Source organism: Hirundo rustica, chromosome 2, assembly GCF_015227805.2.
Source record: "Hirundo rustica isolate bHirRus1 chromosome 2, bHirRus1.pri.v3, whole genome shotgun sequence".
Taxonomy (NCBI): Eukaryota; Metazoa; Chordata; class Aves; order Passeriformes; family Hirundinidae; genus Hirundo; species Hirundo rustica.
This window is the reverse complement of record NC_053451.1, coordinates 15,979,801-15,994,261: the sequence shown is the minus strand read 5'-3', so window position 1 is coordinate 15,994,261 and position 14,461 is coordinate 15,979,801. Positions and strand designations below refer to the sequence as shown.

The following is a 14,461-nucleotide window of genomic DNA, read 5'->3' as shown; positions in this document are numbered from 1 at the left end:
GAAGTTCTTGGCTGTGAGGTGGTGAGGCCCTTGCACAGAGAAGCTGCCCCATCCCCAGAAGTGTTCAAAGCCAGGTCAGACGGGACTTGGAGCAACCTGGTCTAGTGGAAGGTGTCCCTGCCCATGGCTGGGGAGTGGAACAACATGACCTTTAAGGTCCCTTCCAATCCAAACCTTTCTATGATTCAGTCTCAAATGCTGGAATAAACTGCCTGCTCACAAGAAAAAGAATTTAAGACAAAATCTGCATAGGGCCTCTTGCATCCACAAAAGCCAGCCTAAAAAACTGAGCTACTTTTCTGGAAGCCAGTGAAACTCCAGAACTAAAAAAATGGAAACAGAGACAAGTATTCCCAAAATTAAAATTCTAAAAAGTAAAGATTTTTGGGACAAAAGTAAATACAGCAGGATATTGGTACCAGGAGAGGTATGAAGATGGAAGCAGAGCTTGTAGACATGCAAGCTTGCTGCAATAAATCACGCAAACTGGGATGTGAAAACATGTATAACTGAGTGTAGTACCTGAGAAATCAAAACAACACAAATCTCACCAGGCACAGGGAAACAGCCACTAAACCTTGATGCACAGACACTGGACCCTGCAGACCTTCCAAAGGGCCAAAGCCTAGCCAAGAGCTCCAGGCAAAACAGGGGAACTCATAGAAGACTGAAGGAGAGATTTCAGAGCCCACTTTGCTCTGATAGATGTATGAAATAGATGAGCTCCTCTACAAAACCCATGGAGGATTTTTTGGGGTTGTTTTTAATCTAAAATGGTAATGATTATGGTGGCGACAGAACTTAAATCAGAAAAAAACAGCTACAGTGCTCAGAAAGGAAACTGAAGACCAGCAAGAGGACCAAACAAATCAGGCAGTGCAAGTGAATATGTGGACAAGAAAACCTCATCTCCCTGCTCTTACCCTGCAAACAAAGAATAACCTAGAAATATTTTACTGACTTCAGTCAGTGTCAGAAGACATCAGATGATTCACAGTAACCTGAAAACAAAAAATTAATCCAAACATTAGTTTTAACAGCTAGTGGCTTTCCTCTTTGTTTCAATGTTCGTTATCAGGTATTACCCACAGGGCAGTGGACATCTGTATTCTGCTTATTTATGAAAGTCTAGCCAGTTTTCCCCTCAAAATAGACTCCTTGTAAAGCCTTATTTCCATTTATATTATTAGGAAGCATTAAGAAGCATTGTTTGGAATCATCAGTTTAATGAAAAATAAGTTAAAAATTAACAACTATTCATACAAGTTCTGGAGGGGAGAAGGAAATGAGGCATAGACATCCATGGGGAGAAGAAGGGAATGTGATACTCCCAAAGAGCTATGCTTAGTATTTCCACATGGAAATATTATTCAGCCAAAAAAAAAGTGCTTTGTTTTGTTAATGATTGTGCATCACCTACAGAAAACAGGATTGTATGGTGGAAAAACCTCCAAGGCATAACTAAAGTTTCCAGATCAGTTCTTCAGAGACAACATGTGCCAGATGGGAAGAACAGGTATGCACACTGAAAAATATTCCCATTTCAAATGTTCCAGTGTCAACCCACTTCTGCTTTTCAAGACTGTAGGAGACATCCACGACCTGCACCCCTCCCACTCTACGGATGAACAGAGAAAAGTGCTACAGATGTCACAGTCCGGCCTTTCATTTTCAGATTTTCTGAGAGGACCACATGTCATCTGAGGATTTTTACACTACCATGATGGATACTACACAAAAAGTCAGTGATATTTTCCCAATGAAGAAGGCTTTTCTTTATGTGTCTTGCTAGAGGGAAAAACAAAAGCAGGGATAATCTTTTCAGCTGTGCCTGAAACTACTTACAGAACAAAACTGCACAAGGGGCCAAGCTTCCTCTTCTCAGGACCTATTTACTTCCTCTGTTGGCTGAGCTGAATTTCCACCAAGCAACACTTTTTACAGTGTTGCTCAAAGAGGAAACTTTCTACTCCTATATTTGTTTTCTTTAGCCAAGACTCCAAACAGCGACCTGGAGGTGGGGGTGTTCAGTTTGGAAGGCGAGAGGGCTCCAGATACACCTTAAAGTCCCTGCTAGGGTCTAAAGAGGCTCCAAGTGAGATGGAGAGGGACTTTGACAAGGGCCTGGAGGGACAGGACAAGAGGGAATGGCTTCCTACTCTCAGAGGGAAGAGTTAGATGAAATACTGGGAAAAAAATCTTCCCTGGGAGGGTGGTGAGGCCCCGGCACAGGTTGCCCAGAGCAGCTGGGGCTGCCTCATCCCTGGATGTGTTCGAGGCTGGGTTGGATGAAGGTTGGAGCAACCTGATCTAGTGGGAGGTGTCCCTGCCCATGGCAGGGGGTAGGGATTGGATGATCTTTAAGGTCTTTCCAGCCCAAACCATTCTGACTCCCTGCGACCTGTTATAGTAGGATTCACATATGTACTTTTTGACACCAAAATTAATTTTAAAAAAAGGAAAATGTAGGGAGAAGAAACTGCTTTGCTCATGAGAATTAAGAATGCAGGAAAACAAACTATTCTATGATTCTATGATGAGAATGCAGGACAAAATTGCTTAAAGCAAGAGACTGCATGAGTGCATACATTTCAAAGAGCATAAATTAAAAACATGTGAATATAAACCATGTATCACCTGTTGAAATACACTGGATAGTAAACTGTGCTTCACATTTAGTAAAGTTCACCTCTGTTTAAGGAGAACTGATTAAGCCTCCTGCTCAAACAACTCCTGCATGATAAACCTAAACTAACTATAGCCTTAAAACATAGAAACCTGTATGATTTGATTTTCTGCAGACAGTGGAAGATGAGTCTGAATCCTCCAGAGTGAATCTGAACAGAAGTACAGAGGATTTCCCTGGAAGATATTATAACCTTCAGTTATTTATTAATATAGTTTCTCACTTAGCAACAATGCTGAACATGCAACACGTATTTTCATTAGCAGCAATTATGCTACAGAGAGGTTGTGCTGTCATTCATATTTCTATGCAGCTCACTTGAATCACAGTCAGGGACTGCCCAGGCTATGACCTATTCTGCTTAAGCAGTTTGCTACAGAAGGTACACCTGCTACCAAACATTAAATACAGTCTTAAGACCACAATTAATTCACCTCCCTCTAGTGAAGAACATTGTTTTTTCAAACAGGATTCCCTTGCTATATCAGCCTCTGAGAAGGGTTGTGGGCCCATCATGTGAAAGAACTTGTAAGAGCATAAGAAAACAGTAGAATGCTGTGGACAGTTACATGGTCTGCGTTTTGGGGAGGTCATAATCTCACCAAGCATGCTCAGCTTGTGAAGAGGAGCTGCTTGTTTGAGACAAATCCTTACCTTCAATTTTTTTGTAGCACTCACCTCTTTCTTTTAAATTGCAAAAAATAAATACTTACCACCTAACCATTAGCCCAAGCTCCATGAAGTTTTTCAGGTTAGGAAGAGTTTGCCTTAGATCTGGAGTACTCAGCCCATGCTGGTATCTAAGCTACAAAAACAGAAAAAAAATCCTAAAATTAGCACATCTTTCCAAATCCCAAAGACTGTATCATGGTCAGTTAAGTTCCTAGGTTTTTAGAAAATTTAGGATGATTATCTAGCAGTTCCAAGATATTTATTCCCCTTAAGAAAACGTTCCATTTAATACTTGTATTAGGAAATTTGCCCAAGAACAGGGACAAAATAATCAGTCAACCTGACCCTTAAACCTCCTTACACTTTCTCCATTTACTATCTGCAACAGGAGAACAGGCTCACAGCTTAATAAAAACACAGCCATTAAGGGAAGAGACCAAACTCCATCACAATGTTCTATATTCGTGAATTCCAAATATTTACTTGTGTGTACTTGTCAGTCTGAGCGTATCAGTGTATACTGGGATCAGTAATGGAATTATTATAGTAACATCAATGAGTAAAAATACATGTTGTCACACAACTGATCAGTATCTGTGCTCATTACACAGTTTATATCAGCATTTAAATTCCTGTTATTAGTATCATAATTAAATCCAGCACTCAAATCAGATACTACTTAGCAAAAGGAAAGGCTTTAAACACTGACATATTTTAACCTGAATATTGACTCCTACAAGTTGTTCTTATATCGTCCACATGACATAACTGTCACTGCTGAAAATTATAAACTCTGTGTTTAACAAGTCAGCAAATTAAAAATACCTCTGAAGAAAACAGCACAGGGAAGGGAAAAAGTTTGTCTTTCAAGTTTGAATCTCAAAATTTCAGGGAAACTGCAGAGAAATGTATCCCTTGTGCGGTTAAAATATGAAAAAAAACCCCAAAACCCAACACCTTATATTCCAGTATCTCTGGCTACTGGAATGATGTGCTACCAATTTAATAAGCAGATCTCAGTATATGTTAACACACTCTAGAAGTCTCTGCTGGACTCTAATACAGGCACACACACTAACTGCACAAATTTGGTGCTGATAGAGCTACTTGCTGAAACATGGGACAGTCCCACTCAAAGTTAAATTTCTTTTGTTTAGAATCCCATACCTCTTTCCATAATTCCTAACAGTAAGATGCAGGAAAGTATCTTATGTTTCAAAAATTTTTGACTTCTCCCAAACAATCAGTTTTTCAGAGAAAAAGACTCCTGAAATTTGGAATGATTTTTATGCTTGTCTGAGTTTCAGAAAGAAAAATTACTTTGGAAGAAAATCACTCAATACTGCATTGTACAATAGCTGGCCATTTATTACAGTTTATTATTTCCATATTGACAAAGCCAATCATATAGTGGCTGGGGTTCATATTTTCTGCTACATGACAGAACCTGGCTTAAGACAACCATACAATATAAATTACAAAACCATCACCACATTATCCTGATGGGATTATAGTGGATTTGGTTAACTGGAGATCTAGCCTGGAGCAAAAGAAATAAAGAAAAAACCCACCAACCTCAAAACATTTACATTTGTTCCTCCTCCAACAATGAAAAGTTCATGGAATACCCCTGTTAATGTAAGTCGTTCTCACATTTTAAGGTTTCAGAGTATGAAAATAAGGTGGATTAAAGGATCTCTCCAACAGCCAAGATCAGAAGAATGCATGGGAGACACCCCAGTATCCAAACATGAGCAAAACCACTGCTTCTACTAAGACATTTTCGTATTTCCAACAGCAGAGATGCGTATTAAGTGAAGTTAGGATGCAAGTTTCATGAAACCTCTAGAAAAAGTTATTATTTAACTTCATAAACTGCATACTATTTTGGCTTTGTAATAGATTAAAAGCAAAGCAACACTGCCTTGTGTCTGCATCAATACAAGCTGCTGCTAATATATTTACAAACCCAGAAACTGCTGAAAAACTCATTTGCCTTCTAGGGACAGAAATAAACATACAAAAACCAGCGGATGAATTGGGTTTTAGTTTGAATCCAAAATTATCACTCCATTAATGCAGCAAAGGTTAACTCCTGCTTCACATAATTCCGTAGTAGTCTCACATATCCTGACAAAGAAATCTCTGCTTTGCTGCATGATGCAGGCCACTACAGGTATATCACCAAAACCATGTGAACATGGAGGTGGAGGGAACTTAAAACCAACGTTTTTTACTTGAAAAATCAGAACTCCTCTTCCTCCTCTCCTTAACCTCTGACAATGTAAAAAAAAAAAAAAAAAAAAAAAAAAAAAAAAAAAAAAAAAAAAAAAAAAAAAAAAAAAAAAAAAAAAAAAAAAAAAAAGTAAGGATCGGGTTTTTTTCCCCAATCCATAAAGCACTTCTCAAACACTTTCCCTTAAATTTCATTTTTTTAACATCCAACACCACACGTGTAGGGCTAGTTACTCCACCTCATCCAATAAATAGTAAGGCACTGAACAACAGTCATAAGGACTGAATCCAGAAGACACCATGGAGATATGCCAAGAGTTGCTGGAGCACTGCTGCTCTGAAGACAGGCTGGGAGAGCTAGAGGTGTTCAGCCTGGAGAAAAGAAAGCTTTAGGGAGACCTCAGAGACCCTTCCAGTGCCTAAAGAGGCTCCAAGAGCTGGAGAGGGATTTTGGACAAGGGCCTGAAATGACAGGACGAGGGGGAGTAGCTTCAAACTAACAGGACAGGGCTAGATGGACTATTGGGAAGAAGTTCTTGGCTGTGAGAGTGGTGAGGCCTTGGGGCTGCCCCAGGCTTGAACGGATAGGGCCCCAAGACCAGGCTGGATGGGGCTTAGAGCAACGTGATCTAGAGGAGGTTTCCCTGCCCATGGCTGATGGGTGGGATTGGATGACCTTTAGGGTCTGTTCCAGTCCAAACCATTCTATGACTCCCTGTGACCTGTTACTGTAGGATTCACACACGTACTTTTAAACATCAAAATCAATCTTGAGAAAAATGTAGGGAAAAGCTGCTTCGCTCATGAGAATTGAGAGGGCAGGAAAACGAGCAGACAGAGGCAACCATGTGCTGTCTTAAATCTAAGAAACAGTTCAAATTTTAACTGTTGCTTGTAAAAGTCACCTATCTCCACAATAATTTTCCAATGCAATAATTTTCAAAAGTAGCATTTTATTTAGGATTTTTAGAGATTAGATTGTTTCTTCAGGATATTACAGACCCAGCCATCCAAAGAAAACAAGCCTGTTTTAACTGGAGTGAAGAGATGTCCAAGATTTGTGTTCACACACAAGACCATGTATTCCCCACAGGACTTTGAGTAAATCATTAACGATGTTCCAGTGATAAAATATTAACTCTGATTTCCATACCAATATTTAGCTCCTGTGCACAGTTTTCTTTTCCAAAGTGCCACTCTCATATTAGTTACTAGGAACACTTACTCCACAGAAACAAGATATAGGAGATGAGATGCATCATATTTTATGAACAGTTCAAGGCAGAAGAACTTAAAGAATTATCTGTATGGAGAAATCAGAATAAATAGGATAATATATTTACTTTAAGGCCAACTTCTCTACAGAAGACCAGCTAATCATACCAGTGGGTATTTTCTATTATACTTATATATTCCAACATCACAGAAAACCATAAATGTTAAAATAAGCCACATTTAAAACACTGGTTCTTGGAGAAAAAAAGTAGATTTATTCTTAAAAAAGTTGTATTAGCTTTCTAAGAAAGTGTTTAGAGACCAAATTTACTTAAAAGACTAATACTAACAAAGCCACAGCATTAGCTGTAGGTGAGGCACCACAAACTAAAGTTAAATTGTAATAAAATAGGCTATAAAATATATTCTATACTCTTTAAGATGAAAAGAAAAAAAAATTCAGCTGCTTCAGTTTCTACCTGCATTTCTTCTCTGCAATGGTCTGAACTTATACTGGAAGGTATCTGTCCTCAGCAGTGAACCAGCTCCAATCTGAGCATCTCTATTCTGCTGCCGACCAAACAGCTTCCAAGGATTTATTTAATCAACTGAACTGTTAGATTTAAAAAATCATGACCTAAAGTCATGTTAGACAACAGAAAAGCTTACTGCCTTCCTAAAGGTAATTCCACAGCAAAATGTTCATTCATCAAATCTACCAGTAGAGATGAATCATTTGTTAACTAACTAAAATACAAACCTGCAAAAGTTCAGTTACTTTCCTATAAAGTCCATAAGAAGTACTAGGACTACTGAAGCTGACTTAAAAGAAACTATTTAGTTATCTTTCTATTTCTGAGTAATTGCAGGTTGCACCCAAGATCAAAATTAGGGGGTTTGCCACTCTGGGCCTGTTCTTAATAAAAATACTGATATCCTGCATTTATGTACAAAGAACAACCATCCATTTCCTATCCTAATTCTTGCAGCAGAATTTAATAACTAATGGTATACAAGCATGTACATTTACTTCCAGCCAGAAACCACAGAGTACCTGGACTCAAATATCTTTTTTTGGGGGGGAGGAATGCAGAATGACTTCAATTCTAAACTCATCTGTTCATCATTTCTCATGTTGTTTCCCCAGCCATATTCATGTCGTTCTAAGCCATGTGGAAACAGTCCAACAGCTAGAATATGTTATTAAAGTTCAAAATAGCAGTGACTTTAGTACATATTGTGCATAACATTCAAGTCTAAACCAAAATCTGCTCTGTTGTGGACTTCCCCACTGCAGGCAACTGGTTCTTGATGTTGTAGCAGCACCTGTACTTACACAATAGGTGGACTCAACCCACTATTACACTATGCAAAGGTCTTGCAATATTAAGGCAGCCAAAAGCAATTTTGAATTATTTTCAGCTATATGAGGAGTTTCTCTTGATAGCATCAAGAATTTCAAAAGAACATCTGCTCCACAAATGTGAAAACCTACAGAGAAAAATAGAAGCAAAAGTACTGTTTCAATCAAATTTGCAGAGCTGGTCACAAGCCAAGCATTTGCATAAGGTTTTCAGAGAATGTCAAACACTGAGACAGAAATATTAAGTTTTAGAAGTTTTAATAAAATGACATAGTTAATTGTTTTACAAGATCCTGGGTGACTTTTCAGAGTATGACAGAGCACTGGCAGGGATTCAGATGACTAACCACTGCAATAATGAAAACGGGAAGTGTTGTTATAATGCCTGTTGCTATATAAACAACTATGGGGGGGATCAGTGAAATAATGCCTGCTCCTATATAAACAGTTGTGTGTGTTTATACCTCTTGAGGGCAATTATAAAATTTTAGATTACTGAACTCTTCACATGTTGCTTGCCTTTGTTTTACTGAATCTGGCTAGTTGCTCTAGCTCTGAACACCTATGTGGGTTTACTGAAAAACCCTTAAGTTACATTAGTAAAACGTTGTATCAATAGCTCTTTAGATAATTTAGATAATAATAGATAATTTAGATAATAATAGATAATTTAGATAATAATAGATAGTCTTTAGTACCTCCAAACTAAGCATTTAGAATAATTTTCATTCTTCATACTTAAAAAGACTATCAGTAAGCATTAATTAGTTTGGAAGTAAACATAACAAAAAATTTTTTTTTTTAAATTTTATTTTAAAACCTTTTTTAAGATTCTTGGGGAATAGGAGCTAAAAAAAGAAAAATAATCACTATGCTTATAACAAGTCTTGAAGGCTTGAAGTCCTCAATCTTACTTCCAGAAGGAGCAAATAGAGGACTGCCGCAGCAGTGACAGCCCTCATCCAAGCAAGAGGAAGTGCTGAAATGCAACAGCTATTTCAATAGATATTATGACTTATCTTCATATGCCTGCATCCGTCTCTCAGAGTTACACCTGAAAAGCAGATGTTTACTTTGCAACTCATTCAAGAGTATTAAACTATCAAGAAAGCAAGTTTCATCCACATCCTTGAAGACCCATATCCTTAATTAATCCATTGAACATACGCTTTCAAGTTCCTCAAGCCGACCCAGCATGCCTAAAGCCTTCACTAAAACAATCTTAAAAGACTCCCACCACAATTTTGATTTAACAATAGCAAATAAGGCACACAAACAACAATCAAAGCAGGAAGAGGAGATAACTGCATTTTATTTCATACACTTTTAACTTCAAAGTGAACTTTGAAGGTTACTTACGAACAGTTATTTTTAAAGCATGCTTGGTCTGAATCTTAACCTGATTTGTCCCACATTTACAAGGGAGATGCTGATACCAATAAGAAAATTTCCTATTATCACAAAATCCTAGAATGGTTTGGGTTAGAAAGACCTTTTAAGCTCATCATTAAGGTAGATACCTTCCACTAGACCAGACTTCTCTAAGACCTGTTCAGCCTGGCCTTGAACACTTCCAAGGCATGGGGCAGACACAGCTTCTGTGGGCAACCTGTGCCAGGGCCTCACCAATCTCACAGACATCTCTGCCCAATATCCCATCTAACCCTGCCCTCTGGCAGTGGGAAGCCATTCCCCCTTGTCCTGTCCTTCCAGTTCCTCTCCTGGTCTCTTGGAGCCCCTTTAGGCACTGAAGGGGCTTTAAGGTCCCCCTGGAGCATTCTCTTCTCCAGGCTGAACCCCTGGCTCTCCTAGGCTGTCTCTAGAGCAAAGGGGCCCCAGCCCTCAGAGTATCTCCATGACCCCCACTGGACTCACTTGAACAGGCCCATGTCCTCCTGATGTTGAGGGCCCCGCACTCTCTTACTTTGACCTGTAAGAGTGATAACCAACACTGGAGATGCTACATAGTCCCTGAACCAAGACAGTCACTAGTACAGTTCAGAAATGTTGATCTCTACATTAGAGCAAAACGTCCTCAGAGCTCTGGCTGATTCAGTTCTCACAAAATGCATCAAATCGAGATGTAAACTTTTTCTCACCACTGGTTCTTCCTGCCCCAAGAACAGCCTGTCTCCTTTCCTCTGCTCTCAGCTTGGAGAATTTTAATTCACTTCCATCTGGAAGGCAGGGGAAATTCATGCATGAAACCTACATACAGGAATGACTCAGAAGTGATCAGGGAAACGATATTCTCATCTGATAACAGACCTAATTCCCTTCTACCTTCTTTGATTTCTCCTAGAATTAAATATATTAAGCTGCTTCTTCCTCTTGCACTCACCAAAACACAAAGTCTGATCTTTATTCAAAGACAGCAGCAGCCTCAATTCTAAATGCACAGCAACTTGTACTATTCTGCCAAGCCATTGATTAAGCATTTTTCTTCTAATTTTTAAAACTGCAGCAATATTTAATACTGGATTTTGGTTTCACAGCAATAAGTGTTTATTGGAGCTAAGAAAGAAAATAAGGAAATAGGAGTAATGTGTTTGAGTACATGTAGAACACACTGTGGAACTAAACATTTAGATGAGCCAAAAAGCTGCATTTCCTCAAGAACTCTCTCACTGATATTTATGAAACCCTTTTTGAGAGTAAACACAACACCCTTCCAGAGAGGTCTCAAACATTAGCCTTCACAGTTTTAGTCTGGTGTCCCAGTGAGGGGAACCACTATCAAAGACAGGCTGAGAGAAATAGCCAATCATGTAAGTAAAGTATTTCTGTAAAACTTAGCGGTTACTGGGCTTGTTTCAAAAACCAACATATACGGGCCCCCATGCCTCATATGCCACAACTGTGTCATAAAAGAACATTAAAAAAGGCAATTTAGAAGATAGAGCAGTTACTAGCCTCCAGAAAGCTTCCCCCACTCCCAGTGAAGCACTCAAATAACTAAACCCATGTTTACTGCAGTCTTGCTGCATTTATAGCTTCATAGGATGAAACTATAGAGCACATAACCTTTACAGGTTCAGGTCAGAGCTTCTTAAAAGGGTTGAGTATCACTAATTGATGTTTACTGGATTATAGGATATGGGCACACTTACTTCCTATGACTTCATTCATCCTGAGCTTTTGTATCAAAAATCATTACATCAGCCGCAGAAAAAGAGGTCAGATGTGCAAAAGTCAAAAGGAGAAAGGTAAGTAACTTTCTGTGCCTCCATCTTAAACGTGATATTTTCCCTGTGTGTTCAACTCCCCAAATGTGATTCTGCATACTCGAAGTTTGCTTTTTACCTATATATCAACCTATGAATACCAGAAGGGCAATATTCTCAGGGAATACACAGGTATGTACAAAGAACTCTCCCATCTTGTCCTGGATGGAAATCAGAGAAAATACATGGTTAGGGTTATAGTGCTACACGCTCCTCCACTTATCCGTTACTTTCACATTTTAATAAATCCACTCCAAAACCAGGCAATTTTCCCATATGGCATCAGTCCAGCTCTACCCTGTACCTTAAGATGTTGCAGGAAAGGAATCCACAGAATTATTTCAGTGGGCAAACAATGAGCTCCATTGAATGTTGTAAACACAAAATCTTTCAGCTATTTGCTCTTTTATGTTGCGTTGGGAAAGCCCTTGTTTTAAAATAGGTGAAACTGAGCTTCTGGCTGTTCATTCAACCAGGTTTGTGAACCCCGCCCTTCTAGGTGAAAAGGCTTGTGCGTCAAGAAAGCTTTACTCAAAGAGCAAGTGATTCAGCCCATGACACTGAGCTTACACAGAATGAGAAATTGCAGATTCTCTGCTCCTGGCCACATCTTGCACTTCAGTTGAACGGCTTTCCAGGTATCTATTACGTTACTGTCAGTGAACAAAGGAAACTGACTTGTAAAATAAGATTAGATTGTGAATCAAATGGGAAGCCCTCTCACTTGAGGAGTACAGAATGAAGAGTTTAACCTGTGAAAGACTTGTTTCCTATCAGGGTTAACACCAGCATTCAGTGAACTCCACTTAGCACTAGGACACACCAACATGGGAAATGGTTTCCCATATGATGGACGGTATTTCAAATTTTAAAGTGGAGGTCAGAGAGCATTAAACCAAGAACAGTTCAGCACTGGTCTTCCTGAAAATGTCAACTTATAGATGCTAAATGGAAGAAGACCTTGTTGTTTTTTTTTTTCCTAATTACACAATATTAACTTCACAAATATTCCCATGAACTACACACAAGGCCAGCAAAGGGAGATGCAATAACCCCTTCAGTATTTCCTGTCTCTTGAAAAACAAAATACTTTAAAGTTCTGGATTTCCAAACATTCTAGACTGTCCAAAAAGTGAGTGAGCCCATACATATTAGACTTTTTTATTCCATTTGTTGGAGAACAACTTGCTCTAAACTTCAATCACACTATATAAAAAACCTGAAAGGCATTTATGGATGATAAAGTAGCTGACATACCAAAAGCTTTCAAAATAGGTTTTGTGCTTTGATGTGCCAAGTCTTACGCATAGAAGTATGAGACAAATCCTGACCCAAGGAGTACAAAACATACATATTAAACTACAACAGAAGAACAAAGAATGTGGGGGGAGAAGTGAAAATAATGGAAGATCAGAAAAAAAAAAAACCTAAACCCCACAAGTCACAACTTGTCGCTAGCATATAAAAGATAAGAAGAATTTGTATGCATTAAAGCAATTAGATGCATCTTACCATAATTTCTTTTACCCATTAGGAAAGGGGCCACATGGCAGAAAGAGAGAAGGCTCCAAAGGAAGAAACACGCTTACAAAGCAGGACTTGGAATTCCACAGATGTGAACACTTTATATTTGAATATCCAGCTTTGCCTCCAGTGCACACACCCTACTTGTTAAGAAAAACTATACACTGCAGCTTTTTCCTACACTGATACGTTGTGCCAGAGCTTGGTAACAGACTTCCCAATCTCTTTCAATTTTGTAACATAGAACTTATATACACTACAAAGCAGCTGAAGCTGGCAGACAACATGTGTTTATGTCAGATTAACTATATCAGGAATCCATTGGCTTTTGATTACTCGATTTTGGTTCTATTTTAAAAACATACTCCTTTTTTGAGGAAACTCTGCAGTCTGAAGAGCTAATGCACAGAGATGATGACAGCTACACAGTACAAAAGCAATGTAACACACAGAATATGCCTGCAAGGCTGGTACCCCAAAATTATTTTGGAGGACTGACTCCAAGCGCAGCTGGTGATGCCATCTCTCCTATTCACAGAAACACAGAATAATTTGGGTTAGAAAGGACTCTTAAGCTCATCCAGTTCTAACTCCCCTGCCATGGGCCTAGATACCTTCCACTATACCACACTGCTCCAAGATCTGTTCAGCCTGGCCTTGAACACATCCAGGGATGGGGCAGACACAGCTTCTGCGGGCAACCTGTGCCAGACCCTCACAGACAAGAATTTCTGCCCAATATCCCTTCTAACCCTGCCCTCTGGCAGTGGGAAGCCATTCTCCCTTGTCCTGTCACTCCAGGCTCTTCTCTGAAGTCCCTCTTCAGCTGTCTTGGAGCCCCTTTAGGCACTGGAAGGGGCTCTGAGGCCTTCCTAAAACTGTCTCTTCTCCAGCCTGAAAAACCCAAGCTCTCCCAGCCTGTCGATACATGAGAAGTGCCTCATCCCTCCAGTCACCCAACCACACTGGTCATCTCACCACAGCTGCAGGAGCCTCCACCACTGCCTGGGCTTAGGCTGCAGGTGCTGGGATTTTTATGGGTTGAACAGCCAAGATCTGCTCCTTCCAGAGCAAGTTAATATTGGCCTTTGCCTATGAACAAGGATAGGCAGGCTTTCAGCTGAATGAAAGCTGGGACTTGAGTTACAGCTAATCCAGTCTCATTTCAACCTATTTTGTCTTGGCATGGGCGATAGGAAAGGAAAAAAAGAAAGCCTTTCCAAAAAGTTTGCAAAAAACATATATGAATTCCCCAATTCTAAATGATCTGGATAAGTATCAGCTCGCTGTTACTCTAGGAAAGTTTCAGGAATGAAACCTCTCCAAAGAGCTTTTGCCTCTACACAGCTGGAGAAGGTACTTGGCGATTTTTCAGGTGCAGTCCCTTCCTCTTAACATTAAAATGAAAGCTTGGCACTTCACAAGACAAGGACTAGACTCTGGCTTCAACCTGTGCTCTTTCAAGAACATTTTTCTGTATGTAGCTGAATTGGCCTTGGATTCAGACGGTGCATTCTTTCTGAATTGTATGTTTTATGATCT

At 39.4% G+C, this 14,461-nt stretch overlaps 1 protein-coding gene across 2 annotated transcripts in view; it reads right to left on the bottom strand.

The window, feature by feature from the left end:
• The window catches only part of UVRAG (UV radiation resistance associated), a 109,972-nt gene that overhangs the window by 12,076 nt on the left and 83,435 nt on the right, over window positions 1-14,461 (bottom strand). For both annotated transcript variants that reach the window (XM_040056230.2, XM_058419428.1), the window contains one exon: window positions 3,400-3,491. In XM_040056230.2, the coding sequence (XP_039912164.1) occupies window positions 3,400-3,491 (92 nt within the window). The remainder of the gene's footprint in view (window positions 1-3,399; window positions 3,492-14,461) is intronic.